This window comes from Thalia democratica, chromosome 3 (genome assembly GCF_965202585.1).
Source record: "Thalia democratica chromosome 3, ktThaDemo2.hap1.1, whole genome shotgun sequence".
In the NCBI taxonomy this organism is placed as follows: domain Eukaryota; kingdom Metazoa; phylum Chordata; class Thaliacea; order Salpida; family Salpidae; genus Thalia; species Thalia democratica.
In genome coordinates this window covers 70,894,211-70,920,790 of record NC_139167.1, presented here as the reverse complement: position 1 = coordinate 70,920,790, position 26,580 = coordinate 70,894,211, and the positions used below count along the sequence as shown (strand labels likewise).

Below are 26,580 nucleotides of genomic sequence, written 5' to 3'. Positions count from 1 at the left end.
AATATAAATGTCAAAGTAAGTTCAGTTTTAACTTATTTTTTGTTAAAATAGTTCTAAGACAAAAGTATTTTGGCTTTGTAATTGACCTAATCTAAATGAATTATCTAGTTTATCTCATCTATTATTATTATATAGTATATTATTTTATATTGTTATTAAATATATTATTATATATTATATTATTGTTATAAGATAAAGTTAAGTGTTAATATTTGGTCTGCTTTTTTATTAAAAAACAACCTTTTATCGAAAATATCTAAGCTTTTTTAGTGCTTTTTTTTTTTGATCAAATCCTTTGAAAATTGTTGACTTTATACTTTTTTTATATATATGTGCTTCATGAATTTTTATTGAAAAGCTGATTTAATATTCTTTTACTATGCTGTATTTTTAATTTTAAATTTAATATTCAAATTTTCTAATTTTATTAATAAAGTAGAATTTATAGCCAAAACTGTTCAATTACTATATCTCTCATAAAAGGCTTTGTTGTTTGCAAAAACAGAAAAGATTTGTTACCATATAAATAAAATTTTGTTTTTATTCTTTTTAATTTGTTTTAAATATTTGATAGACTAAAATTGTAAAATTCCATAATAGTATGAATCCAGTTTCAATCAAAACTAAACAGTACACTTTCATTATTTAAAATCAAGTATCTTTTTTATTTTCACAAATAAAACTGGCTTTTAACATGCTTCTAACCATTAAAAAATTAGTTTTAATTTCAAGGTCATATTTCGTTAAGGCTGCAACTGTTTGTAACTACACATGTTTTTTTAATAGAAATGTTAAGAAAGACATTCTTGAAATGACTTCATTAAAAAAATATGAAAGTTTACCATATTTCTAAATTTTATATGTTTTGGTTTTAAGAAAACAAATAAAAGGATCTCAACTATTAGAGGAGATATAATGAATTTATTTTTTCAAGAACTGATTTTACAAACTAAGTTTCAGTCAAAGACCTCTTCAGTGCTTAAATAATTTTTATTCAATATATTTGAAAATGTATATGAATATATGAATAAAATAAAATTTATTTAAGCACTGACGAGGTCTTTGACCGAAACTTAGTTTGTAAAATAAATTCTCGAAAGAATAAATTAATATTTATAAATATTTCACATTTAATTTGTTGCATTTTGACAAAAAGACTTGATTTAATATGAGTTAATATAAACTACATGCTTTATTTAAAGCAAAAACTTTAGATTACATTTTTTATTTTAATGATTAAGTGTAACGGTTTTGTTTGTAAAAGTTACTGTAAAAAGATTAAATAAAATTGTCACATCTAAAAACTTTATAACTAAAAAAGTTTGTTTTTCAAAACGGAATCGACATAGAAAAATAAACTGATAAAAATTTAAAAGTAAATACTCATGGTAAACAAATCATTGTAATCAAAACACTAGTTGCTTTAAAAAGAAACTGTAAAATATAAAATATTTTATATTTATTTAACCACACAAAATAAAGTTTTAAAGACGCATAAGAATATTTGCTAGTTGAAATAATTGTTGTTAAAATTCGAACAATTTATAAAGTTTTATAACAGCCACAAACCTTCGGTTATAGAAAATATTAGTTTAAATAAAGAAACTTATCAATGAGCTTTGCCAATTTCAAAGTACAGCTTTTAAAGCTTACTAAAAAAAATTGTTGAAAGATCAATATCCGCAACCACTTATACAAACTAAAATAAACAGTTTTCATAAAACACACACTATCATAAATTCAGTTTTCAAACACGAATAAAAACAAATACTAGTATTTTCAAAACACCATTTATAACACAAACTTTACATGCAGAAACCCCTTATTTTCAATATTATTTTACACAAACTTTACTTTTTACAAAACTTAAATTTTTAAACGATAAAAAAAAGTGAACTTCACACTTCATAGCCTGAAAAGATTTTAATGTTAAAACAAGCAAGAGTCAAACAACAAAGCATAGTAACTATTAATTTACTGAAAAGCATATGTTAATTTAAAACTCGGTTACTAAATCTCAAGTAAAGTTTTGTGTTTGTTTACATATTACATTTATATATCATAATGTCTTTAAACTTACTTTTTACTCTGTTTGATCAGTGAATAATTTCAAATTTATTTTTTCACTTGATTTTTTTCTCTACTGTTTTCATCTTATTTTCTTATAATGTTTTTGAAAATACTATTGCTACTATTAAGCTGTCTAAATATTTAGTATTAAGGCAAAGGCTCATAAATTTTTGAAGAAATGTCATGTAAAAGTTATGTTTTATTTCTTTCATAAAAAAGACATCTGGTCAATTTTTCTAGTAAATTGCTGAAAATAAAGGATAAAACAAACGTAAATCTACTTTCGTTCATCCGCAAAATCGTTTACCGTTACATAACACTAACATTGATAATAACACCAAACTATGAATTCACAATTCTTGAAAGGCGAACATGAAGCGAGCAATGGCTTAGAATATTTGCTAATCAAAAAATAAATAAAAACTAAAAAAAGTTAGACAAAATAGTAGCTCCAAACAAAACACAGTTTTATAGACAATGTATTTAATTTTAGTTTGTAAATAGCTTTCGAATTGGGCTTATAATTTTCTACATACAATATTTCAAACATTTAACGTTTAATATAAAGGCAAATGTTAGATAAAGTAATTTTTATGAATTTATCTATTTCTTAGAATAATTAAAATCAATGTTCTGACTTTTAATATATCTGTTATCAGTTTTAGAATGCAACAAATATAAAATTTTGTAAAAATTAAACAGAATAGTCTTAAAAAATAATGATGCTAAAACTGCTTTACTTAAAAATTTATTTTTTTAAAGTAATAAAATACAATTAAAATTTTTTTAAACAACACTATTTTTTAGTATAAGTTTCGTTTTGTAATTTTTTAGTAAAGTTTATAAATATCATTTTACTTAAACTAGTTAGTACTTTCGTTTCTAAAAATACACATATTAAAAACATTTTTTTTATAACTATTGTTTTAATAGTTGAGTTTCGAACTTTTTAACTGGTTTATGATTATGAGAGAGTATATATACAATATAATTCAAAAATTTCTTGCTTTAGAAATTTTTTTTGAGATTTATTAGTTTAAACTTTTTTTGAGATCTTTTTTTTTACAGACGGCAGAGAGGTTGTTCTAGTTCTTGTGTTTTACATTCATGTACTCTTAAAAAAAACTAGTGTTTTTTATCTACTTTTAAAACATTGTGAAGTATGAATAAAAAACCACATTGTTTAGTCATTCATGCGTATCAATAATTTATAGCTTTTACAGAGTAAGATAAATATAACTAATGTTAAATTGAAATTTATAAGTTCTTATTTGTTCAAAAATAAAATCAAAACATACTAAATCTTTCTAATTTAGGCTGTTAGTTTAATTTCACTCAAAGTTCCTAGTTTTGTGTGACAAGCTAACTTGGAGGACATATCATGAATCCCTCAAATCCAATGGTTTGTTTTGTTCAGTGAAAATACTATTTGATCAAAAGTACTATGAAAGTATGTATAAACTAAGGTTTTTATTATTTTGACACTTTAGGCTAAAGTAGTGTCTAAAATTTATTTTTATTAAAGTTAAAAATTATTAGATTCAACATTTGAACATAGTTTACAAAATAAATGTTTATGATTTTGATATGAGGAAGAAATTTTTAGAACAGTTGATTTAACTGTAAAATTAAAATATTATGAGAAATTTATATCAAGGCTATAATGGGTAAAACATTATTTTTTTACATAAAATAACATTGGTCTATTGTTTCAAAGTTTAGAGTATATACTGTAATAAAATTTTTTCATATCAGAAACATTTCTATTAACTTCTGAAATTTAACCAGTTCTGTAAAAAAAAATATTTGAATCAAAATTTTATTGAGCAAACAATTTTCAGAGACAACTCTCTTAGACTTCTGAAATATTCAATAATAATCTATCTCCTCCTCTAATTTTAAAATACTTTTCTTCAAACTTTAAAGAAATGTTATTTTAAATAAGAAATTATAGAAAGCCAATTTTTTAGTTAAAAAAAACATTACAAAAATTTTAAAAATGTAGATTATTTTAGTTTGATTTTTTTCTTAAAAATATTAGAATCAAAAATAAAAATAATCTTACTACAAGTTCTTCTAAGCTTATCAAAGATTAGTAATTAGTAAATTTTTAACAATTTCTCAAAAACTGAAGGGGAAGATAGATTTTTAGTCAGATAGTCTTTTTCTCCTTTTTGTTTAGAGCCTCCTCCTATAGAACTCCCTATCTTTGATCCCTTTTATTTCAAAAATTAATTATATTTTTTAAAGCTGTAAAAACAACTGGTAGCTTAAATTTTATGTATAAAAATAGGACTAAATTTAAAAAAAAACTCTCCCTCCCCCTATGACCTTAAACTTAAACAAGTATCATTCTTGAAGGATAGTTCCTTTAAGATGATGATAAATATCTGAAATCAATTAACATAATTAACATAGTTCATCAATTCATGTACATATAGCTAGGCCACCAACTTAATCAAAATTTTCTAACACTGTTTTTTCACACAGAGTTCACTTTTTTTTTCTTGATTGTTTGTAAAGTAGTATAAGTTAAATAAAGAAAATTTGAAAGTAAAGTGCTCGAAAACTGTGGAAGAAAATAAGTTTTTATTAGGATTTCCACAAAATCTTGAAATTGAGAATTAAATATAAAAAAAGCCTGGAGTTTAAAAAACCCTGGTATTTAAACGCAAACTATCATTAAACCAATTTAAAAAGTTTTTAACATATAGTTTTATAATTATAAAGTTTTCATAAATTTATAAAAAAATAAGTTTTAAAATGATTGCTCAGAACTGTGAAGTGGTATAATTTTCAATAAAATTATGGTTTTTCACCTCTTTTTTTGAATAACCCATTAGAAGTTTATCAAACTCTATAATTTTGGTCAATTATTCACCAAAAGTTAGATTTTTGAAAGCAGTTGCTGAGACTACTCAGTATGACTCAGGCTAGTTTATACTTTTTTGAAAACTCAGGTTGGTTTAGATTTATTTCCTTAATCTCAGGCTAGTTTTTGTGACTTTAATATTTTTCTCAAAGATCATGCTTTTATTCAAGTTATTTTTTTAATAGTTTGATATATTTATGCGTTAAGCTTGGTTATTAGTTTTTTTTATTCAGTTTTTGAAAAAAAAAAAAAAGTTTTAACAAACTCAGGATAGTTTGATGTATTTTAGGCTAATCTTTGGTCCCTGTGGCTGACATTTTTGCCTAAAGTATACTGCTTTGTATTATTTAATAAGCACTTTGTACAGTTTTGATAAGATGTAAATTTAAGCACTTTTTTTGTTTGTAGTAAAGAATAAGAATGACTTTAAAGAAAGTAATTTACATCTTTAATGCAAATTTCCTGTAATACTTTGTTCAGCTTTCAAAATTTTTGTTTTTTTTTATTCTGGGTAGTTTGTAATGACTAACAATACTTTTTTTCAATAAATAGTTCTAAACATGTTTAAACACTTTTTTCACAATTTTATTTTAAATAGTTTTTACTAAGCTACAAGATACTTTTTACAGATATAAAAGATTCAAAATAATTTTTTAGATATAGCCGGTTAAAGTCAGAGGCAACAATAGGTTCCTTATGGGAGGTGCAAACTAAAACAGCAAATAACTAGAAATCACTGAAATCAATCTCCTCCTACGTTTTTTGTGATTACTTCCTCAAATTTTAGGAAATGTTCCTTGCAATATTTAAAAATTCTGTGGGAACAAAGTTTTAAAAGATTCAAAAATAAACAAACTGTTATTTCTGTTTATTTGTTATATAAAATTTTTGATATTCTATTTTTTAATATCTTTCCTACAGAGTTTTCTAAATATATCACAGAAAAGTTTCTTAAATTTAAAGTAGTTATCTCAAAAAACGTAGGAGAAAATAGATTTTTAGTAAAATAGTCTATTTTTGGCGTTTTAGTTTGTGTCTCCCATAAGGAACCTATTGTTGCTTCCAGCTTTGACCGGCTATCTCTCAAAAACTATTTAAAATTTTAAAAATAATTAAAAGCTTTGTGTACCACAGTAAAAACTACATAAAATAAGATCCTGTCTGTATATGTAATATGTTTGATATTTTTTTCAACACAAAGTAATAAGTAAGTATATGAACAGTTTTGGCTTAAACTTAAATGTATCTTAAAATTTACAATCAGTTTTTAAAATAGTACTTTCATAGTAACTTAAAAAAAAATGTTTTTGTAGCAAAACTATTTCAAAAATATTTTTTTTAATAGGTTTTAATACCATGTTGTCTCAGTTTAAAAATAGTATAACTATACTTAATAAGTTAATTTTGTGATGAAAAATTTTGAAATAGAATTCATATAAAATAGTTTTCAAAAAATGGAATAAAATACTTTTAATAATTTAGCATTGAGATTTTTCCCATGAAGAATAGTATCATAAGTTATGTAAAATTGCTACTTTTTTTATTACACTTGTTAATTGTAATTTACTCATCATAACACTTAGTTTTATAAAATTTTTAGCAAATGTTGATTGTTTTGCCTTTTACAACAAAATAAGTAGTTTCATCAGATAACCTAAGAATAAAATTACATTTCATTTTAGTTAATTTAATTTTGTTTATTTTGATTTAAAAGTAAAAGTTTATGCCTAGCAGCTAGTATACTTAAATATAACAAAGGCATTTTCATAGCCTTTTGTAAAGTAAAATGTGAAGGCCATACATTTTTAAATCTGCTCTCAATAACAATACAAAAAAACTATTTATAAGAAATAGACTTTTATCATCAGCATGATGAAATTTTTAAAAACCACTTATAAAAAATTTTTGCACAATAGCCTAATTAAGGGAATAAGGGGGTAAACACCCTTTTTTGGTTTTTGTTCTTATTGTGTATAGTTTTTACTAGGCTACAAGATGCTTTATACAGATTTTATAAATTCAAATTAATTTTTGAGATATAGCTGGTCAAAGTCGGAGGCAACAATAATATCCTTATAGGAGGTGCAAACTAAAGCAGCAAATAACTAGAAATAACTAAAAACCTATCTCCTCCTACGTTTTTTGAGATAACTACCTCAAGTTTTTAGTAAATGTTCCTTAATATATTTAGAAAATTCTGTCTGAACAGAATTTACAAAAATTAAAAAAATAAACTTTTATAACAAAAAAACTAAAAAAAACTTTTTTTTTTTGTTTATATTTAATATAAAATTTTAATTTTTAAGTAGTTTTTAATTTTGTTCTGACATAGTTTTCTAAATATATCAAGAAACATTTCCTGAAAATTTGAGGTAGTTATCTCAAAAAACGTAGGAGAAGATAGATTTTTAGTGAAATAGTCTATTTTTAGCTGTTTTAGTTTGTGCCTCCCATAAAGAACTTATTGTTGCCTCCGACTTTGACCGACTATATCTCAAAAAATATTTTGAATTTTTTAAATCTGTTAAAAGCATTTTGTAGCTTAGGAAAAACTATATAAAATAAGATCAAAAACCAAAAAAGGGTGTTTACCCCCCCTTATGCCCTTAATACTTATTAATTAAAAAAAAACTTAGGCAAGTTTTATATGCATAATGCACACTGCTTAACACATAGTTAAAACGGTTTCATAGTTAATTCCAACCTTTCAAATTACTCTAGATAGTTTTTTTTTTACCTTAATTATTAGCAATCATATTTAAAGTAAGTTATTTTCTTACAATAAACCTTTTTTGTCAGTTTTTGTGTCATTTTTGTGTACTTTATTTTGTATTGGTGTAAGAATTTTTATTTTTATTAAATCACAATTATAATAATACTTGAAATTTATTGCTGTTTTTCCTAACTTATGTTAGTTAAAAAATTATATTTAACTTATTTACTTTAATTTTATACTCTTATGAACATACTACAAATAAATAAAAGTCATTCATTAGTCTGATCTGAATACATTTTATTATAATATAAGTTTAGTTTTTACATTTCCTATCAGCAACTCCAAACAAACAAAAATAAAACCAGGTTTTTTTTACAACTTTTTAATGTGAACTGCAATAAATATTTGTTTGTTATAAGTTTAAAAAGAATTACTTCTTTTTCAGATTTTATAAAATAATAACTTAATTTAAGATTTGTATTTATATATTGGTGACGTACTGAATTAAAAATTGATTAAAATCATGCCAAAAGTCAAATGCATATCAAGAAATGCTGATCATTTTGTGAGAGAAACTAAACTGGATTTACACAAAAGTTAGTTGTATTTGTAATTTTACTTAGTTTATGCTCAGTTTATTAATGCAAAATGTATTAGTTTTAATTACTAAGCAACAGTTGGAATAATACTAAATAAAAGTATTAAATAAATGCGACCTTAGTATTGTTGTAACTATTTATTAACATAGTTAAGTTATTGTAACTGTTAAAAGAAATAGTACTTTTCAACACAATTAGCAATTTTATTAAATTTCACTGAAGCTTAAACTTAATTTTTTTCCCAGTTCAACTTTATCCATACTAACCAAAATTGTTGTAATGTTCAATTCCTATGTACTTAAAATAAAAAAAAGGGATAAGGTAAAGAACACTGTGATTTATTTACTTTATCACCTAAATTTCAATAAATAGTTACTTCTAGTTGATTTTATTTATTGGTAACAATAATTTTTCCACAAATTACTTTTTACTTCAAATTTGTTTCAATCCTTATTTTAGTGTTTTGATTGATAATGATAATTTGTTTTTGTTTTACACTTGATCATCTTTGCCAATAAAATTTAAAATTATTAATTATTATTCTTGTTTTTATTAAACTCAGCCCAAATTCAGTTTTTTTTTTTTTTTTAACCTGAATTTTTTGTAATTTATCACATAGCAAAAACTTTAGTTTGTCCATGCTTTTTTGAATAAATGTTGTTTTTTTAACTTTTATCATACTCAATTAAGTACAAGTATTCACACTAAGTTGACTGACTTATTCTTTTGATAGTTTCATTTGTTATTGCTACTATTTATCTAAAGCTTTTAAAACTCACTTAAAATGTTATGTTTTGTTATTCAAGTATTAAAATTTTGTTAGGTTATAGCTTATCAGTTCATGATCTTTGTTTTTGTCACGGTTTAAAAACTAAAAGCCCTTGTTTCACAGTTAGTAGGCAGACAGACTAAATTTAATATAAAATACAACACATTCAATACTTTTAAAAATAATGTTTTTACTACATCCATATATAAGATTAATCTTCTATTTATTCCTAAAGTTGTTTGGATGGTTGTACTTTCAATATATTTCTTAATCAGTCTAATAAAAACTATTAGTAAACATTTATTTTTTGAAAATATTTTTTAAATATATCCTAAATATGATCAACTACAAATTACTCTGAAATGTTTGCCTACTTATATCTATGAACTGTTAACTTTACTATTTAACTTTTTTTTTTGTATTTATTTAAAAGATAATATTGTGAAAAAATTTGAATTCTATTTTTATTGCAAGTATCTAATATTTTATTACTTTGAATTGTTAACTTAAGATTTTGCCAAAATTTCAAACTATAATCAAGGTTGCCAAAAAATTTGGAATATTGGAAAAAACCTGGAGTTTCACATTTTAAGCAAAAAAACTGAAAAATCTGGAATATAAAAATTTTTAACTTAGAAATTACTGAAATTTTTAATAGATACATAAATCTATTACAAACAATTGTTTTTGGTATTATTTAGAGTTCTATTTTTTAAAAAACACTTTTAAAGTTATTTTAAGGTATTTTTTATCTTCAATTTGACTAAATTTATACTAAAAATGGATAACAAAACTAGTACTTTTAAAAACCTAGCAGAAATTTAGAAAACCTGGAAAAAAAATCAAAAAATCTTTGGTAACCCTGTATAATGTTAAGTTTTCTCATTTAGTCTGGCCACACATTGAAAATAAAATAAATAATACTTTCAACAAGCTGTAATCTTTTAATTTATCAAATAAAATCTTAAAGATTAAATTTGACTTCCAATTCATTTTATTTTTTAAATTTTGTAACTGTTTAAAACTTTTTGTTATAGTCCAATGCATAAACTCACACACAAACTTCAAATGAAATATACAGCATATAGAATATTTTACTAAAAACAGTTTTTTAACTTATTTTCATAAAACTTACATTTCTGTATAATACTTTTTTATAATGTTGTGATATGTGTACTTTTCTAATAATATTTCCAATCAGTTCAGCACAACTACTATACAGGCAGACTTTGATATTTAAAAACTTATTTATATATACTTTATTAAATAAATTACATATTATAGTCAACTTAAACTTGAATACAACAACAACATTGTCTACATTTTATTTTTTTGAATTTTATATCAACTTTTCCCAACTGTTAATATTCTATTACAGTCCAACGCAACTACTCACAAGCTGTCGACAGACTCGCCCATCTGAAAGAGCACCAGCTAGCTCTGAATGCAGTCAAACTTGACAGGTAAATAACAACTGTTTATTTAATTTACTTATTACTTTGTAAAGATATTAACAATTACAATTGAACAGGTGATCAATCGTTCCTTATTTCAAATTTGTCAAGTTTATTTAATTATAAATAGTTATGACTTGCAGGGTTGCCACACACTCAGGATAACTGAGGAAATTTTTAATTTAATTTTCAAACTTAGGCTAACCTAGGACATTTTAAGCTCACTCAAGACAGTTTTTTGACTCAAAGAGTGGCAACCCTGATCTTGTCAAAATAATAATGCTTGAATTGTGATACATAACTACACAACAGGATCCATGCGAAACCCTTTGTTAAGTCTTTGGAAGGCCACTGCGAAGGTGTGAGGGTTATCTGCAAGTCGAGGAAGAAAGTGCACCAGGTATACTCCGGAGACGACAATGGAGAGGTCTGTTTTGTTATTTAAATATATAACATCAAAAAAAAAAAACTTAACAGATTTTACTTAGCAATAACATTAAGCTAATCTTACATAATTTTATTACAACTTTTACATGCTAAGAAAATATTAGCAATACACACAAACCAAATTTTTAACATCCGTATTTCCAGTAAATACCAAACAAAAATCTGCAGATAATAGCATGGAATTTGGACAACTTCTCGCTGAAATGGAAGACACTCGGCCACGGCAGCGCCATATCGGGGCTCGCATGCAACAGGACGAGTGACAGATTGGTGTCGGTCAGCAAGGACTCCATCATTAAAATGTGGGATATAAGTGACGAGGCTTACTGGGCCAACAACTGCGAAGTCAACCAAGTGAACGAAATCACGACCAGTGTTAGTTTGTACTATTTGTTGTAATTTAACTTGTTTGTTGTGTTAATATCTACCTGTGTATGTTTGTACTATTTGTTGAAGTTTTTTAATTTTATTTACCCAATTACTACCAGTTTTAGTTTGTTTTATTTGTTGGAATTTGTTAAGTTATTTACTGGAATATAACACAATAACTACAGGTATTAGTTTATTTTATTATCTAAATTTTATTTATAATATTTATTAGTATAATAACTACTAGTCTTAGTTTATAATATTCATTGAAAATTGTTTACTGGGGTAACAATTGTGTTGTCATAACCATAAACACAATTGTTAATGTTATTAATTTGTTGATACTAGAAATGTATTTTTATATTTATGTAAAATCTCAACAATATTACTGGTTTTTGATCAACTAGTTTAACTAAATTATTTTAAATCAATTTCAAAATAGTGTGTTTAAATAAAATTTCTGTCAACTCCTCCACTAAGCACTAACAGGTGTAGGTTGTAATTAAAAGAACAAAATTTAAATATTTTTGTTAGTTTTTTTATTATAAATATTTCTATATGTAAGCTTTATCTAAACTATACCATTGTACACAGGAAGCACTAACAGGAGTAGATTGTAATTGGCACGCAGATCAGTATGCAACAAGCGGTGACACTTTAAAAGTTTATGATATGAACAAGTTGGTAATACATACATAAAACATAATGAAAGATACAATGTACTATATCAACAGGTTGTAATAGACAGGGTTGCCACAAAACCTCGAATCCTGAAAAAAAATGGTATTTGACAATTTAGGCTTAAAAAACCGGGAATGTAAGACACTTTGAATAAAAACCTGGAACATAAAACAGTTTTTACATGTTAAAGAGTAAATTTTTGATTTAATCTATCATACAGATACTTTTTTTGTCATCACCAAACTTTCTTTTTTTTTTAATTTATTTAAAATAGCTTTACAGTATCTTTTCAATGTTGATACTCATCACAGTTTTTGATCTTAAACTTAAACTAGACCCGAAAAGGTGTACTTTCAAAAACCTAGAAGAAGTTTCTCGAAAACCAGTGGCAACCCTGAATAGATAATGACAAAATAATATAATAATAAAATTTACAAACAGAAACGAACCATTGAAAGACTTTAAATACCAGAACGAGCAAGTTAAAACAGTCAGTTTCAATCCGTCTCAGACCAACGTCATACTGTCCTGTTCTAATGAGAGGTAAGTTTTGTTTGTAATAAATCTTACTATTGTTTGTAGTTTATTTCATGGAAAATTTATAGTTAAGTAATTTTTTAGTCTTTCTTTATCTAAGTTTTTACGGTATACTATCAAAATCCACCCGCGTTCAAAATCCACCTTTTTTTTATTATTTACTGATTTATTTTATATATTTCTTGCCTTCCTTTTGTTTAATTTTTATTGTTTTTTCACTATCACTATTATCCCTAACCCTTACCCTCGATCGATAAGCGATTTTCGAGTTTGACTGGGTATATTCTGAACGTGTCCCGTTCATACTGACCTTTTGTAAAAAAAAATACGGTTTAATTTGGTTAAATTCAATTTTTAATTTTCACCAAATGTTAATTGTTTTTGTATCTATTTAATTTCATTCTCACTACGATGCTGAAAACATTTTTTTTTTATCTATCTAAATAAATGTTTTTTCCTGTACTTCTGAATAATGTTGTTTATTATTCACTGTTCCCTATTTTATTAATTTGATTTTTTTTTTTGTATGTTTTGCAATATATTTTATCAAGCTTTTGAGCAGAAAGCCTTAAATACGTAACTGCTTGTGCATGTACTAAACAAAATAAAATCAAAGTTGTTATCTTGTGCTAATAAGCAACTATCTTATTATTATCTTATTTTCACAGTTATCTACAACAAAGTAATTCAAAAAAAAATTGTGTCATTGATTTTAATATTTTGAATTAATGACTTGCAAATGAAGTCATTCTTTTTTCAATAAAAAAAAAACAAACCTAAAACACTATAAATCAACAGTGAGGTTATGCTTTATGACGTGAGAAGCAAAGACGTCATACTTGGTAGAATAAAGATGATGAACCGCAGCAACAAGGCCGTATGGAACCCGCAGCACCCGAACAAATTCGTAGTTGCCAACGATGATGGAAAGTTGGTATTTTATTTTTTTATAATGTTTTGTTTAATTGTTATTTATAATGTTTAATATATTTATCATTTATAACGTCTTGTTTAACTATTAATGTTTGGAATCCTCAAAACCCCAACAAATTCTTAGTTGCTAATGATGGTGGGAGTTTTTTGTTTTATTTGTATTTCATTTAATTTTAAATCAAATATTATTAAAATAGCATTAGATTGTTATTACAATAAGTGATAAAGGGTTTTACTTTACCTATAGTTAAACTTTTTACCTGTTTTTAATTTCTGACATAATTAAAGACTATCAGTAAATAACAAAATATTTGAAAAGTTGTTTGAAAATCTGCTTAATGACTGCAACTATTTATCTGTTAAAAAGTTTTAATTATGTAGTAAAAGCAATTTTTTTATAAATAGTTTATTTTACATGCGTTTGCATATACACTTCATGCTTTTTGAACCTACCAGCTAGCACTTTACACAAGTGAAATTATATTAAAATACCAACCAAACATTATTTACATTCGTACAAACAACTTCAATTGGTTTATACACATGCAATTTTTAGTCACATGGATGCACTAAAACATTACGTCACAGTTGTATAATATATTCATTAGGTTAATAATCAACAGCTTATACACACACGACATGCGAAACTTCAAGTATGCAAACAGTGTGCACAAGTTTAAATATTAATTAAATAATAAACAGCTTATACACGCACGACATGCGAAACTTCAAGTGTGCAAACAGTGTGCACAAATTTAAATATTAATAAATAATAAACAGCTTATACACACACGACATGCGAAACTTCAAGTATGCGAACAGTGTGCACAAGTTTAAATATTAATAAATAATAAACAGCTTATACACGCACGACATGAGAAACTTCAAGTATGCGAACAGTGTGCACAAGGGCCACACCGATGCAGTCATCGACGTCGATTTCGCCCCAACCGGCCACGAGTTCGTGTCTGGCAGTTATGACAGGTTGTTTATTTTAAATAAATAACTATAGTTTGTTTGAATGTATTAAAAAAAGTGTGAGGTAATTAGTATAACTAATACTCTATTTAATTTTTAAAACGACTTCTTTTCATACAAAAATAACAAAGATTAATTTGTATAACCTCTTGAATGTTTTTTAGTCTGAACAAATCTTATTTTTTTTCAATATATGTTTTTTAAATGTTGTTACATCATTTTTAATTAATTATTGATTAATAATATTTTTAATATTAATTAGGGTAGCTAATAAACCTAAAATTTGACAATTTAGGCTAATAAAACTGGAATAACCTTGATTTTGAGAATTTAAAAAAATCATAACGGAAAAACCTGGAATTTTAAACAATTTTTACATTTTACGTAGCAAAATTTTAATTTGAAAGGAAAAGTCTATCATATAGCTAAAAAAATACATTTAAAGTAACTTTACAGTATCTTTTTGATGTTGTTATACTACTTTACACGGTTTTTAAATTTCACTCAATACTAAAAATAGACCCAAAAACGTGTACTTTCAAAAACCAGTGGCCAACCTGTTTAATGAAAACTTTATTCTTCCGTGCATACTGCGTAATTAAGTAAATACAAATTATTACTAAATTTAAATTTAAAGTTCCACTTCTATGATAAAACCTTTATTTCAAATTGTGTCTGTGTAAATTGCTTAATCTTGTTTTTAGTATTTTAAAATATTTGAATACAAATTTCCATCGGCCATTCGAGTTCTAAATTAGTCGTGTATACAAATCTATTTTTCCTTGTTACCAAGCTAATAAACTAATAAATTTGTTTACATCATTGAGAATATTCTGTCAGAATTCGATTTTTTTGTAATGGTATCTGTGTACAATACTGTTATCTTGTTTTGAAAAATATACAAATTCTTTTTGGCTATTGCAGTTCTTAGTGCACACCTTTTGCAGAACGTATTAATTGTATTTTTTTTTAATTAACAAACAAACCAAACATCATCAGATCGGTGAGAATATTCGGTCAGAATGCTAATCATGAAAGAGAAATTTACTTTACCAAAAGACAACAGAGGATTTGGGCCGTACAATACTCCATGGACGCCAAGTTGGTTTTGTTTGTTTTATAGTGACTATTGAAAAATTGGGTACTTTTATAGTTGGTACTTTAAAACTGAAGTAACTATATAACAACAAGTTTGTTAAATACTACATGTATGCTTTGTTTGTTTAATTTGTGAGTAATATTTTCAGCTTTTTTACATTTTTTTCTACTAAGTCCTTTTATGGCAGATACTCTGTCTGTAAGTTGGGGTAACTATCAGAACAATTTTTTGTTTTAATCAGACATAAATTGCTAATGTATTTTTTTTACCAATAATGTACACTTACTGTTGATAATTTTAGTTGTAAATTAAGCTAGTTGCCTTTTTTTATATTTTGACATTTTTTTAATTGGTTATCTATTTTAAGAACATTAAAACCAGCACTAGTTTTAATGTCATTATAGTTTTTGTAATTTCCAAGGTTAAAATTGTTCATAATTTAACTTATTGGTTTTTATAATTCATTTTAAGTTAATGTTTAAAACGTTAAAATGGTTCATTTATGAGGAATTAGTTGCAAATTTATAAGGTAAACTATTTTTTTAACATTTTCTTAAATTTAGTTGTGCTTAAAACTACAGTTTTTTGATTTTATGTAAATAATTGAGTCTATCAAAGTTCTGAGATCTTTACATTAGTATAAGTAAAATATTTGGCAACAAAACAAATTAGTTTGCCTGAGTTAGATCATACTTCACATTTTTTGGTTTAAAAAAATAATTATATATTAATACCTTTTTTGACTAAAACATGGTATCAACTTAAATTAAGTATAAAAAGTAAACATCTGCTAGCTTTTTTTTTAAAGAATATATATATAAACTAAACTTTTTTCTTCTTCAATGACTTAACAATTTAAGCACAATGATTTGTGGATTTATTTTAAATATTTAAAATTTTCGTTAAATTTGTTACTGTCTCCTTTTTTTGCTACTTTCTAGATATAACTTATAAAGCTTATGGTAGTTAAAAAACTTTCTAAAATGTGCTGTATTACAACAAACCATGTAATAAAATAAACAGTTATATACAATGAGTTATCAAATACTATGTTTTAGATTCGTATTCTGTGGGTCTGAAGAGCACAATATCAGAGTTTGGAAAGCGAAAGCCAATGATAGACTCGGAAGGGTTTGTTTGTTTAAAATTACTATTAAAATAACCTAATATTGTGAAAATAGGTCTTTATTTTAACTGAATTTTTTATTTTATATGTATATGTATATTAGGTTTGTTTATTGTTTTAGAAGTTCACTATTGATTGTTGTTTGAATTGTAAAAAATTAGTTTAAATTGTTTATTACTACATACTCAAATCAAATTGAACTTTACTTGTTACTGCAAGTTGCTTGACTCAGCACCATCATTGCTCTTAAAATAAACTTTGTGTACTTGAATTCGTTTACTGAAGATGATACTATATGTTTCAATTAATTTATACATGTATTTCAACATATCGTATTTATTCTTATATTTTACACTAGATGGCACCAAGAGATCGCGCGAAGAGATTGAATGATGCAAAATTAGTAGAAAAACACAAGTATCATCCTGAAATTAAGAGGATCAATAATCACAGGTTTGATTATATTCTATATATATATTAAAACTGTTATTTTAATAGCTTATTATGAATGTAACATAAATACCATCCTGAAATTAGAGAACAATAGTCACTGGTTTTTTTAAATTTGTATGTTATTTTATAGATATTTGTTTATACTATTTTTTAATGAATATTATTTCAGCAAGGTATTTATATTATATATAATATTATTATCATCCTAAAATTAACCTAAATAGTAATCACAGACTTGTATAATTGTTTATGTTTTTAATTTTGATTTATTACTTTCACTTCACACCAGTATCACCTGTAATTAAGATACTTAATAACATTAGCTAAGTTTTTTTTAGTTATGTGCAAATATTTCATATTATTATAAATGATACACAATTAATACCTTTAACATACCAACAATCACATGCTTTACTTATTTACTTTATTAACTATATAAATTTGTTTTACAACGTTAATGTATTTATGTTATAAAATATCACTGTGAAAAAAAGAAACAAAAACTTTAGGTAAAAAATCTATACAAACTGTATATGTGGAAATGATAGAAATATTTTGTTTGTACTTTCACATTTTCATTCCAAAATAACTTTTTCCAACTAAATATATGTTAATAACTTTTATTTTCCAACCACTGTATATTGCTTATTTGTTTTTACTTAAGTGAAAAACGTTTTTTAAATATTTGGAATTTTTACACTCTTGTGTATGGTAGTTTCACATTTTCATTCCAAAAAAACTTTTTACAACTAAATTTATTTTAGTATATTTACAATATTTCCAACCACTGTATGTTGCTTATATGTATCTAGTGTTTTAAAATTTTATCTAGTAATCTATTATGAAAATAGTAATTAATTTGACATTTTTCCATAATAAAATTAATAATAAAACTAGTTGTAATGGTAAAAACAAATAAATAATAAATTTTTTCAGACAACTACCGAAACACATTTATCATGAAAAGAAGAAGCAGGCTGAAATGAGAATTGCTGAAAGGAGAAAGTTTGTTTATTTTATATTTTATAAATTAAGAAAATATAAAAGTAAAATATATTTTGTGCTTAGCTAAAATTTGTTGTATGTATTAACTGTTTTCTTATTCATTTAAACTTAACAGCATTTTAATTTGTTATAGCTTATGCATGGTTTTTTTTTGAATTATTTGCATCCCGTTTAACACTAATTAAAAAAGCCAACAACTAAAAATGAATTAAAATAATCATAATTATTAATCAAAGATTCAAATTGAAGACAGCATATACTGTGTAGAAAAACATTACCTTTTTTTAAATATTAAAGTTTTTAAACTAAAACAGCAAAACCTTTTCAAAAATTAAAAATTAACACTGTTGTTTAAAAATTTTTATTATCTTTAAATGTAACTAAATATGTTTAAAAACTTTTATTAAAATACTGATACATGTTACATTGATAACATGTTTTGTTATAAAAGGTTTACTAAGTACTGATATAAATTTACTGTCATACCTGTTTTAAAGTCTTTCGATGTTTATGTATGCATAATTTTATTGTGTATTAATTTGTTTATTTTCTTATTCATATCAATGACACAATTTCAAATTCACAGATTACTATTTAACACTGTGTTTCATGCGTTTATGCAATGATCTATATACCATTAGCAACTAAGTATATGGAGATTACTCATTTTTTATTTTGTATTTTATTTTACAAACGTTTTGAAACTGTACAAGCTTCATTATCAAGTGGTAAATGTTAAATGAATTTGATAAAAAATTGTCTAGCTAAACAATTTAAAAAATATGTTTAAGTTATGACATTTGAATAAACTTAAGTAAATACAATTGTTAGTGTTTAGAAAGAGAAACACTGAAGTAAAGATATGTTGATTAATAAATTGTTAATAGTTTTGGTTTTCATTTTATGCTATTTGCTCTTCCTCAATTAATATTGATTCCAGGTTGTAGAGTTCGCTTTGTTTACATCGTTTCAAACTTTAAAGTTTTGAACTTTGATAGAGTTTAAAAAAAATGAATAATCTCTTTTTACTAAGTTGCAAATGGTATATAAATACGTTTAAAAACATTCTTATAATAAGACATAAGTAATGATTTGTTATTTGAATTTAATATTAATAAATAAAAATTAATTTCGAGCATAAGGGTAGCTTTTTTTTTATAATGTATGAAATGATCTTGTCTTTTTACAGATTGCAGACTGTTGTTTATAAGTTTGTATTATAAATAAATTATATTATGTACATAAACTAAACTTTTTAGCTAAAGTTGTAAATTTTAAGTCTATTTTTTGACTTTGAATAAAAAAAGGTATACAACTTTTATAAATATTCTAAAATGTTCTCTTAAAAAGATTTTTACTAAGGTTTATCAACAGCAAGTTTTCTTGTTATTTGTTGCTATAATTCTATTTAAACTTTTAAAATTTTCTATTTATTTTTACTAACCTTGTATTACTAAATTTGTTTTTCAATTTTTCATTAAAAAGTAATTTACCTTGCCTTGCAGAGACGTATCTAGGATGATTCTGCTAAACTATATCTTTTTATAAGTGTTTTTTTCACTCTTAATTTTTATTTAAATTTTTTACGTGGGAAATTATAATATTAAAACTCAAAGCTGTAACAGCTTGTTCGGTTGAATTAATTTTTATGTTACAATTTACATGTTTTTTTTTTCAGGGAGACCAACAGAAGAATACACAGCAAGCCGGGAACCGTTCCCATCATTGCCGAGAGGAAGAGGCACTTGTTCAAAACACGACACGACTCTGACAGCGATTCCGATTAGAATGCGTTGTTTAGGGGAATTTTTAGGATATTTTTTGCGCTCATAAGGATTAAATTATGGTTTAAGTTTAAAAATTTTAAGGTAATGTAATAGTTTAATAGTACCGATATAATACTGAATTTGATTAGAGTATACATGCATAGAAATTTTTATCATAATTTTCTAGGACATTGTTTATATAAGTTATTTTGTGTATTATCGTGTTTATATAGAATAAATTTTAGTTAATTTTTATATTCTTTTAATCGTATGTTTTTTTTTTAATAGGAGTTACTTAATGATTTTAACTTATCATGATTTTTGTTATTTTTGTGGTTTTGAAAAGTTGATACATGTTAAAGTTAAACTTTTCAAGGTAAGGTGCAGTATGATTTATGGTATAGTTTGTTTTTACTAACTAGTACACATTAATAATCTAATGGATACCGCTAGATCTTTTTTTATCAAGATCAGAACAATTTAAGGTTTAAAAACTAAATAAGTTTAAAAATTTATGATGTATATACTAATTTTCTAAAAACTTTTTTACATAATATTGAATACAGTTTATAAACTATATTTGATTTAGAACTCTTTCTTTAAAGTTTAGTAAGTTCTGATGAATAGGATCACAATGAAAAGCAATTAGCCCGTAAAAAAATTTCTGCTAGTAAAGTGGAAATTGAATACTTAAATTAATTACTAATATTATTGATTAAAGTAAATTGTTGTTTCTTAAAGTAACTGATACTGTATGTTAGTTTGTGCTTAGTAGTTTTAATATAAGTTATATCTTTCATTGAACTTTTTGATATAAGTTCAAAATAATTCTATAATAAATTGCATGCGTATTGTTTCTCCAGAAAAAAAAGATTATTGTTTCAATTAACTTGATCTTGGTTTCAGTATAAACAAGATCTAGTAGTTCTCTAGTAATAATTAAGCTATGAATGCCTTACGATGTGTTGTCAAGAAAAATGATAAATTAAGGCTACATGGCTTTTCTATCCACAATGGTAATTTGGTATTTGAAAATGTATTCGTGGCATATCATTTTTGTAGGGATTTTAGTGTCTTATTGACTTTTTAATTTGTAGTTTATAAAAGTTCAAGTTTTAAAAAACTTATGTTAGTTTTCATTGAAATGTATATCATTTAAATAAAGCAGAATAGATTTTTTTTTGCAATCCAAATCATTTACAAAGATTTTCTAGTCCAACATCCTTATCTCTTTTCCAACCGTTTAGGTTAAATTTAATAATTCTACTTACTAACTTAGCAGGATATAAAGCCCTATACAAAAAGGTTGTAATTTATTTTGTTGTAACGATTTTGACTTATATAAAATGAAAGCTATATGTGTTTTAATTAAACCTACCATTTTAGAGAAAAGTAATTTGAATATAGTGTTGCTTTATTTACTTAATGCTCTTTTTGGTGTTTTTAATAAGCTCTAATAGTTAAAACTTTGATTATGTTTGGTGTAATTAACTTTGTATGTAATTAAATAAAATTCTTTAAAATTTTTAAGTTGTTGTTTTTATAACTATTGATATATTACCGACCATTACCTAACTTGTATGAGTTTGATGCATTTTGATTGTTTTGACCAGAGTTTCTCTTAAGGCTGACATTGGCTATAAGGGAATAACAACTAGTAAGGGACAAAAACTAAATAATTATTCAACTACTAAAGGGTTTTTTTTTTTAATTTTGTAAATAGGGCAATAGTAAATATTAGCTTTGGTAACATGATAGTTCCCCTTTATTCTGATACAGGCATCTTGAGATCGCGAATTTTTGAAACAAAAGACTTCGCGGGTCGTACTTTTAGTTACAACGCAAGCTGTATTTTTATTTTCCACTACAAAATCCAAAACATCTAATGTGAGTTAGTAGGTCTCTAGTTAAACTTTTCTCGGCCTTCTTTAATGGTCTAACACTGAATAGGAAGCTGACAAGTAAAAATCTAATATTAGCCTAAGATTTAAAATCGCTCCCTTACTATTAGTCTTCCAGGAAACTTACTAAATTTGCCAACAAGCTGTTGATTTCATCTCCTATGCAAACTTTGATTTAGATTAGGGGTGAGCAATGCTTTCAATCGGAGAGCCAGTTGTGGGAAAATTTAGTTTAGATGGGCCAAATTATTTCGAATTCATTTATTTCACAGGAATTACTCAATTGTACATTTCATTTCGACAAAATACAACTTCTATATGACATTTTTTTAAATATTTAGTATAAGCTTAAAGTCGACAGTAATTGTACATAAAATGTTTTTTGGATTTTTGTTTCGAACTTTTGTAAATTTAGTATAAGTTTCGAAATTTGGTTTCGATGGCACCAGATTTATACGCTCAACAGCAGGATTTAAAATTCGAAAATGATTAGTTGGTTATTTCCACTCCGTAAGCCTGATCCTGCCTGAAGACCGTATGTTGCCAACCAGTAGTATAGGTTTATTGATAACGAAAAAGACTTAAACAGAAGCTGTTTTAGGTATTTTTGTAATAAGCTTATTTTATGCAAAACTTTTAAAGTATATGGGTTTTAATGGTTTTTAGTAAAGTTGCGTACTTAATCGGGAGGAGGGATGGGTGGGTACCTAAAAACTACACTTAATTAAGTACGCACAACCGATTAATTACACATTTTTATTCTGTGTTAAAAGTGCGTGTTCTAGAAAAATACTGCTGTAAAGTACAGGTCTTAAAGGCAGTGTAAAATAAAGCGACAAAGTCGTAACGAATCTGAACGAAATTTCGATAAAAACATCTTCTAGATCATGAGTAAAGGGAAACTGTTCGCAATAAGTCTTTTGTCTAAAAACAACTAATGTTGAATGATATATTTACAAGTTTTTTAGGAAGTGAATTGTAGTAAAAATTTACAAATATTTGAGAGACAACTCAACTGAAAAACTGTAGTACAAAACATTTCTTATGGGCTTACATTAAAGCAACAAAACAAAAAGAAATGTTAAAATCAGTAAGCTTGAAATCACTGTGAAAGAATTTTCTAAATAAACATTATCTAGATCAGGAGTGAAGAAAACCGCTTACGACAAGTTATTTACCTAAAACGAATGAAGTAAAATAGTTTGTTCATAACTTGTTTTACAAGTAGTTTAAATCAAAAGTTTACAAGTATTCTTTTTGGGAGTAAACTGTGCTAACCTCTTTGTGTTTATTATATAAAATATTTGCTTTGATCTATACAAAATAAAAAAGATTCAGAGAAAATTAATTGTACTTCGAAGAAATTTATTTCTTTAAAGTGGTCTTTGAAGAATAACAAAAACGAGGTAGTTTTAAGAATTGTACTAGACTGTTGTTACTTTTAATTAACGAAATGATATCTCACAAGTTTAGTTTTTTTTTTAACCCTTTCGTAAAACTCAAATAGAAGGAATGATGTTTTAAGTTTATAACTAGTTTAAAACTCATTCTTTTCATTTGTGTTCCACAAAGTATTCAAAAATCATCATAGCCTATAACAAGTCATAAATAAGACATATTAATATACATCAAAGTTTCCGAAAAAAAATCGAACCATTTTACTAGTCGGCTAGTTATTTACTTTTTGCCCCTTCCAAGTGATTGTACTTTGACGTAACCCCACTTTGAAAATAGAAAAATTTCAATTAGTTGTAAATAGATAAAAAACATAATACACATAATTACAAGAATTCCAGAAGTTCTGAATCTTAAATAAACACATGTTTGATTTAACTTAAAATTTGGTTTACAATAAGTTTGTAGCAACTTGCTCTTTAAAATTTGATCATAATCCTTATAAGAAGTTTCATTCCTAATGAATTATATCGTTTTCTTAAGTTCTGCACCTAAGAAAACTATGCTACTTCCTAACTAATTGTAGATTAAACTAAAAATGTTTGACTGAATGAAATTTTAATGTTTAAAATTTACTTATAAAAGACTTTAAAAAACTAGTTTTTAACTTTTTAAACAAGTTCTTAATAGATGTTAAGCTGTATTATACTTGTACTATTAATAAATTATTTTTAGTTATAAAACACTTAAATATGAGCATACACTACATTAAATGTCCCATAAGTTTTTTAACAAAGTTCCATGTTTTTAAAAAAACTACGAACGGTAAAAGCTTTTAATGAAGTATAAAAAATAATTTAACTACGAAGTGGACGTATGCAAAAACCTTTTTATTAATCTGTCTAAGTTTTTACTATACTTAATCGGTGTACATATAATAACTTTTAATTGATTCATAGAATCACAGTTTGTTAGACTTGTTTGCAGCGGACCTAACTGAACTGAACCCTTAAAAGCAAATGGCGTTTTTATATTTACACTTACAAGTTTGCAAAAAGTTATAAAACCTGGTTTAATTGAGTAAATCTCTATCAATCTCTTGTCTTACAAGAAGCTTACTTAATTGATACTTTTTATAAGTCTAGTAGAAACTTAATCATTATTGTTTAAATAACTTATCTGTGTTGATTACTCAGAATAAAAATCCAAAATAGCCAAATGGCTTAACAACTAACAAGAACAACAAAAACATTTAACAGGTTAGTTTAATTGATAAATGTAACTAATAATCATCAAAAAAACCTTGAATTTATTTCTTTTCACTGGTTATTTTAAAATTAAAACTAATTTTTAAACTGTGGTTTTGAAACATTTTTAGTTAAGATATGTTATTAAAACAAAGTTTAAGGTAAACTTTTTAAATTTTTGTTCAAAGAACTTTATGAAACTTAGTTGGTGATCGCAATTACTTTAGTTTGTTTCTTTACTATTTCTTATTGCTCTATACTGGTTATCTAAGTTTGATTGTTTTAAATAGGTCTAATTTAACTACAAAACTGTGCTTAAAAATGTTATCTCTTAGAAAAAATTGTTATATTTAAATATTCGGTCACGAAATTGGGTTTTAAACTATATTTTTTTTTTTTAAGTTTAAAAAACATTTGATACATATGTTATAGTCTGCATTTAGAAACATTTGAAAAAAAATTATATAACTTATTTATTTATACGAATAAGTAACTTGTTTAATTTTTTTTCTACTTTTAAATAAGATTGTTAAAACTATTTTAAAAGTTTGAAAGCTTCTTTAAAACCCGAATAAAGATAATATAAGAAACCATGATTTAAATATAAAAAAATATTTTTTATTAAACAATTTATGAACATATATACATCATAAAATCAAAGAAACAAAATTTGATAGAGAACAAAACACATCATATAACAAAGGAAGTAAAAATCATTAGAAAATATAAAAAACACAACTAAAATTTGTTAAAAAAACTTAAATTTTGTAAGCATTTGTTTAAGTGAAAGCTTTAAACAGCAATTAGTAATCTTGCAAAGGTGGTTAAAGTTTAATATTTTGTGTAAGTAGCAAAGTAAACCATTGCACTTTTTTTAAAGTTTGTTTTACTTTAAATTCAAAAGAAAAAAATTGCAAGCTTTAAAAACTTTTAAAGTAATTAAAAAGTATAATCTCATTTAAGCTAAAAGCTTATAAAAAGCAGCAACATTCTTATAGTTCTAAAAAGTTTTAGTTTAGAATAATAAAAAGCAAATACAACAGCACTGCATATTACTTGTATGAGTGTTCTGTGAATATCGGGTACCTAAACGTTTTGTATTTTCTTTTTTTTAAATTTGCTTACAAATCAATCAAAAGTTAAATGTAAAAGGGGTAGGTAAAATTACACGTGAAGTAATTAATACATTTGCTTTGGCCTTACAGCGCTTATCATTCCAAAAACGTAGAATTTGAGATTGCTTATTTAAGCGCAACAAAAGTAGTACAATGTTATATTTTAGTAAGTATAAGGTTGTGTAAAAGAAATCACTTGAGTGTCTGATCAAAAATGCAGACTGGAGCGGAAGTAAAGACGAGACAATCAGAAGTTGTTTTGGTAACAAATTTTCCGCCTATATGCCAAGTGATATGAAAAGAAAAAGTGTGATGAGATAAAAAGTGCTGAGACTTCAGCGTAACATTTTCGCATTTTTACTTCAACTAATCGGTGTCTGAGTTCGTATCTGAAGAGCGGTATAAGTGAGGGTAAGGAAGGTGTTGCGAGTTGGCGCTCGCTTGGCTTAATTGCATCAACGCTAAGTGCCGGTCGTGCATTGCGCTAATCAGATCTTCCTCGGACCTTTCCCTACTCGCAACACCGATGGGCATTCCACTTCTACCCACGCTACTTACCACACCGGTGGGTGGTCTACTGTATACCACATCGGTGGGCATTTCCCTATTAAGAAAGTTGCGCGCTAAAATTCTTTGGGCGCCTGGGTTTAACGCCGCATTTCCAAAAGGGTGGCTGGCGACACCGTAAAGCGTTTGGTCATCATAGAACTGCTGTAATGGCTGCTCACCAAACGGACACAGCAACTCTGGGATCACCCGGCTTCCAGCGTTAAGAGGCAGAACACCGTTGGGCCTTGCACCAAGCATAGACCCCTCGGCGTGCGACGGCTTGTGGTCGTCAAGACTTTGGCCCGATTTAGCCAACAAGTCTTCCACCCGATGCAGCTGCTTCCAGCCGCAATAGACCTCCTTGGATACCCCTCTGCTGTGAAAATGAAACATGGGGAGACCTATGATCCCCTGTTCAGAAGAAAGGTCCGAAAGCAGGTCGAGGTCTATCGCGGCGAAATATGCTCTCGGATGCATTTCGGCGAGATGTTTTACGCTT

General features: G+C 25.6%; 1 protein-coding gene across 1 annotated transcript; it reads left to right on the top strand.

Annotated features, from left to right (window-relative positions):
- The first annotated feature begins 8,145 nt into the window (after window positions 1-8,145).
- Window positions 8,146-20,128, top strand: LOC145831775 (DDB1- and CUL4-associated factor 13-like). The gene is made up of 13 exons (XM_082939109.1): window positions 8,146-8,254; window positions 10,405-10,489; window positions 10,793-10,907; window positions 11,096-11,302; window positions 11,891-11,976; window positions 12,419-12,520; window positions 13,313-13,444; window positions 14,306-14,431; window positions 15,425-15,526; window positions 16,583-16,655; window positions 17,009-17,103; window positions 18,040-18,108; window positions 19,787-20,128. Exons 1-13 carry the CDS (start codon window positions 8,182-8,184, stop codon window positions 19,893-19,895), a joined length of 1,374 nt encoding a protein of 457 aa, XP_082795235.1. The 5' UTR covers window positions 8,146-8,181; the 3' UTR covers window positions 19,896-20,128.
- The last annotated feature ends 6,452 nt before the right edge of the window (window positions 20,129-26,580 follow it).